Source organism: Phaseolus vulgaris, chromosome 3, assembly GCF_000499845.2.
Source record: "Phaseolus vulgaris cultivar G19833 chromosome 3, P. vulgaris v2.0, whole genome shotgun sequence".
Classification (NCBI taxonomy): domain Eukaryota; kingdom Viridiplantae; phylum Streptophyta; class Magnoliopsida; order Fabales; family Fabaceae; genus Phaseolus; species Phaseolus vulgaris.
In genome coordinates, this window is record NC_023757.2 from 42,538,003 (window position 1) to 42,540,415 (window position 2,413).

The 2,413-nt window shown below is 34.4% G+C and overlaps 1 protein-coding gene across 1 annotated transcript; it reads right to left on the minus strand.

The window, feature by feature from the left end:
- Positions 1 to 1,557: 1,557 nt before the first annotated feature.
- LOC137805650 (uncharacterized) lies at positions 1,558 to 2,142 on the minus strand. The gene has a single exon (XM_068605591.1). It carries the CDS (start codon positions 2,140 to 2,142, stop codon positions 1,558 to 1,560), a length of 585 nt encoding a protein of 194 aa, XP_068461692.1.
- Between the last annotated feature and the right edge of the window lie 271 nt (positions 2,143 to 2,413).

The following is a 2,413-nucleotide window of genomic DNA, read 5'->3' on the forward strand; positions in this document are numbered from 1 at the left end:
AATTTAATTCCTTAATTGTTAGTTATTTATAACTTATTTTTAAAATTAAAAAAATATATATTAAATTACATTTATCTTTCTTGCTTCTTTTTTCAATCATGTCAAAAAAAGTAAAGAGTATTATATATATTTCTCTCTATCTAATTATGTTGAGTTTAAAATAACAAATGGTTACCTATAATCGAACTAAGCGTTAAACAAAGATGTAGACAATTAAAGATTAAAAGAATAAGTAAATACCAGAAGACTAAAATTGACAGAAAAGAATTAGTACTAAAATTGTGGATTTTGTAAAATATAGTATCAAAATTATATTTAAATTAAAATTTATACAAACCGTAAAACGGGTCAAGTTTGGGAAACCTGCCTACTAGCCCATCACTCATTTAACGGAAGGTCTGCATTTTTAGTATGTTAGCTTCTTCTAATTTGTCAACCTATAAATAAACTAATTTAAACTATTAAAATTGTTATATTGTGTTGCTTGAATAGTACAAATAACAGTTTTATTGTAATTTTAATAAATTAAGTTTAATTATTAATTATAATTAAATAACTTAACATATCAATTTTTTAATTAGAGATATTATTAACTTGTTAAAGAGTTAGGAAATATTTATTGCAAGTTCTCTAAATATAATTTATTTAAATATATATTAATTATTTTAGAGAATTGTTGTATGATGTGAAAGGCATCAAAAGAGAGGAAAAAAAAGGCGTTTTGGATGGATTATTATCCCTTGATCCATCCAATGCATTAAAAGCAAATAATAAGGAGATGTTGGGAATATGTGAACAGTAAATTCACCACATACGTTCTCCATCCACAATCACTTCCATACTTTCTCTTATTGCCACTATTGCCCCCAACTCTGCCGCGTGAGACCCACGCCACACCATTGCCAATTTTTGCACCGTTACACCTCACCAATCAATAAATCTCCCATTTAACACTTCTTTTTCTGTTATGCAAATTTAACTTTATTTACAATTTCTACTCATCTTAAATTTAATATTTTCATAACAAAATTTATTTTTCTCATAACAAATATTAATAATTCATTAAAGTTCAGACTTTATAAATTTTTATTCAAATAAAAATCGGAATAAATTCTTAAAATATACAATCACTCTTTCTACCAAATTCAAAGAACCACACATGTAAATTGAGTAAGAAATGTTCAGTATTTAGCAGATTTAACCTTGCTCACATAGCTACAATGCTAAAGCTCTTATAAGACTGACTTCTCCTCTATACTCATATATGGAATTAAAAGCTTATTATAAATACAAGTGAGGTAATATTTGTTGGCAACCAGAGACCTTAAGTTATGATTAAAAGGTAATTTTATCATTTTTTTTTTCTCTATGAAAGGTTAAGTCATCCATACATTTTTTGTCTCTAGCACCATTCATAAACATTCAGTTATGCAATAATAAACTATGTTAATTATTGACCAAATTAAGGATAAATTTATCAAAACAAAACATGTCATCCACTTTAATTTGTACTAGCTTGAAAATGGTTGAAAATGATTCCGACCAAGCCCGTTGGCGTTAGTGAAAAACCCAACCAATTTCGCGGCGGCGCCACCACCGTTCTGGGTTGCTGGTCCTCTTAGAGGGACCCACAAAAAGGGGCGAGTCCTTTTGGCCACCAGTGTGACTCCGAGGCACAAGGTCTCGAAACCTCCACCGCTTGGGCGATGAGTTTGTCTTCTTGCGCGGTGGGGTCCACACGCAGTACGTTCCTTCAGCCACGCCTTGGAGCTGGTTGTTGCCGTCCGCCGTCTCTCGCTCCTCCAACATCAGCGTCTTCAAAGGTAAACGCGGACGACGTGTGGTTTGAACGGGAATGGACGTGACGGAAGAGTGAGGGACGGGGTTATGGTGGAAGGGAGGGTAGATAGGTATGATTTGGCCGTTGCAGAAAATGTCGTCGGCGGAGACAGGGGAGGAGTCTGTGTGTCCGAAAACGAAGGAGAACTCGAAGTCATCCCCATGGTCAACGTCGTCGTTTTGTTGGCAACGAGTGTCCTCGGTGTCGCTGCGGAGTTCGTGGACGACTCTAGTGGCGATGTGAAAAAAAGAGTCGGAAGAGTGAGCCCTGAAACTTGGAGAAGACGGTGCCTCTGTCTGCATCATTCAACAATTTGTGTCTATCTCTTGGTTTTCTTCTGTTTCAGAAGAATACAAAAAAGAGAAAGGAGTTTGGTTGGAGCGAAGGAAAGTGTGTAGAGAGACTCTGAGATGTGATATATAGAGACAGGGGAGTGGAAGAGGTGCTCACTCTCTGCTTATTTTATGCCACTTTTCCTCCAATTTTTCCTTTTCTTTTCCTCTTATTTACTCTTCTACTTTTAACTTCACTAATAACTTATTTTTATATAACTTTATTCTTTTACACTCATGT

Bases quoted from the DNA above. Each gene is read 5' to 3' on its own strand.
- LOC137805650 (XM_068605591.1), bottom strand. From the start codon at position 2,142: ATGCAGACAGAGGCACCGTCTTCTCCAAGTTTCAGGGCTCACTCTTCC.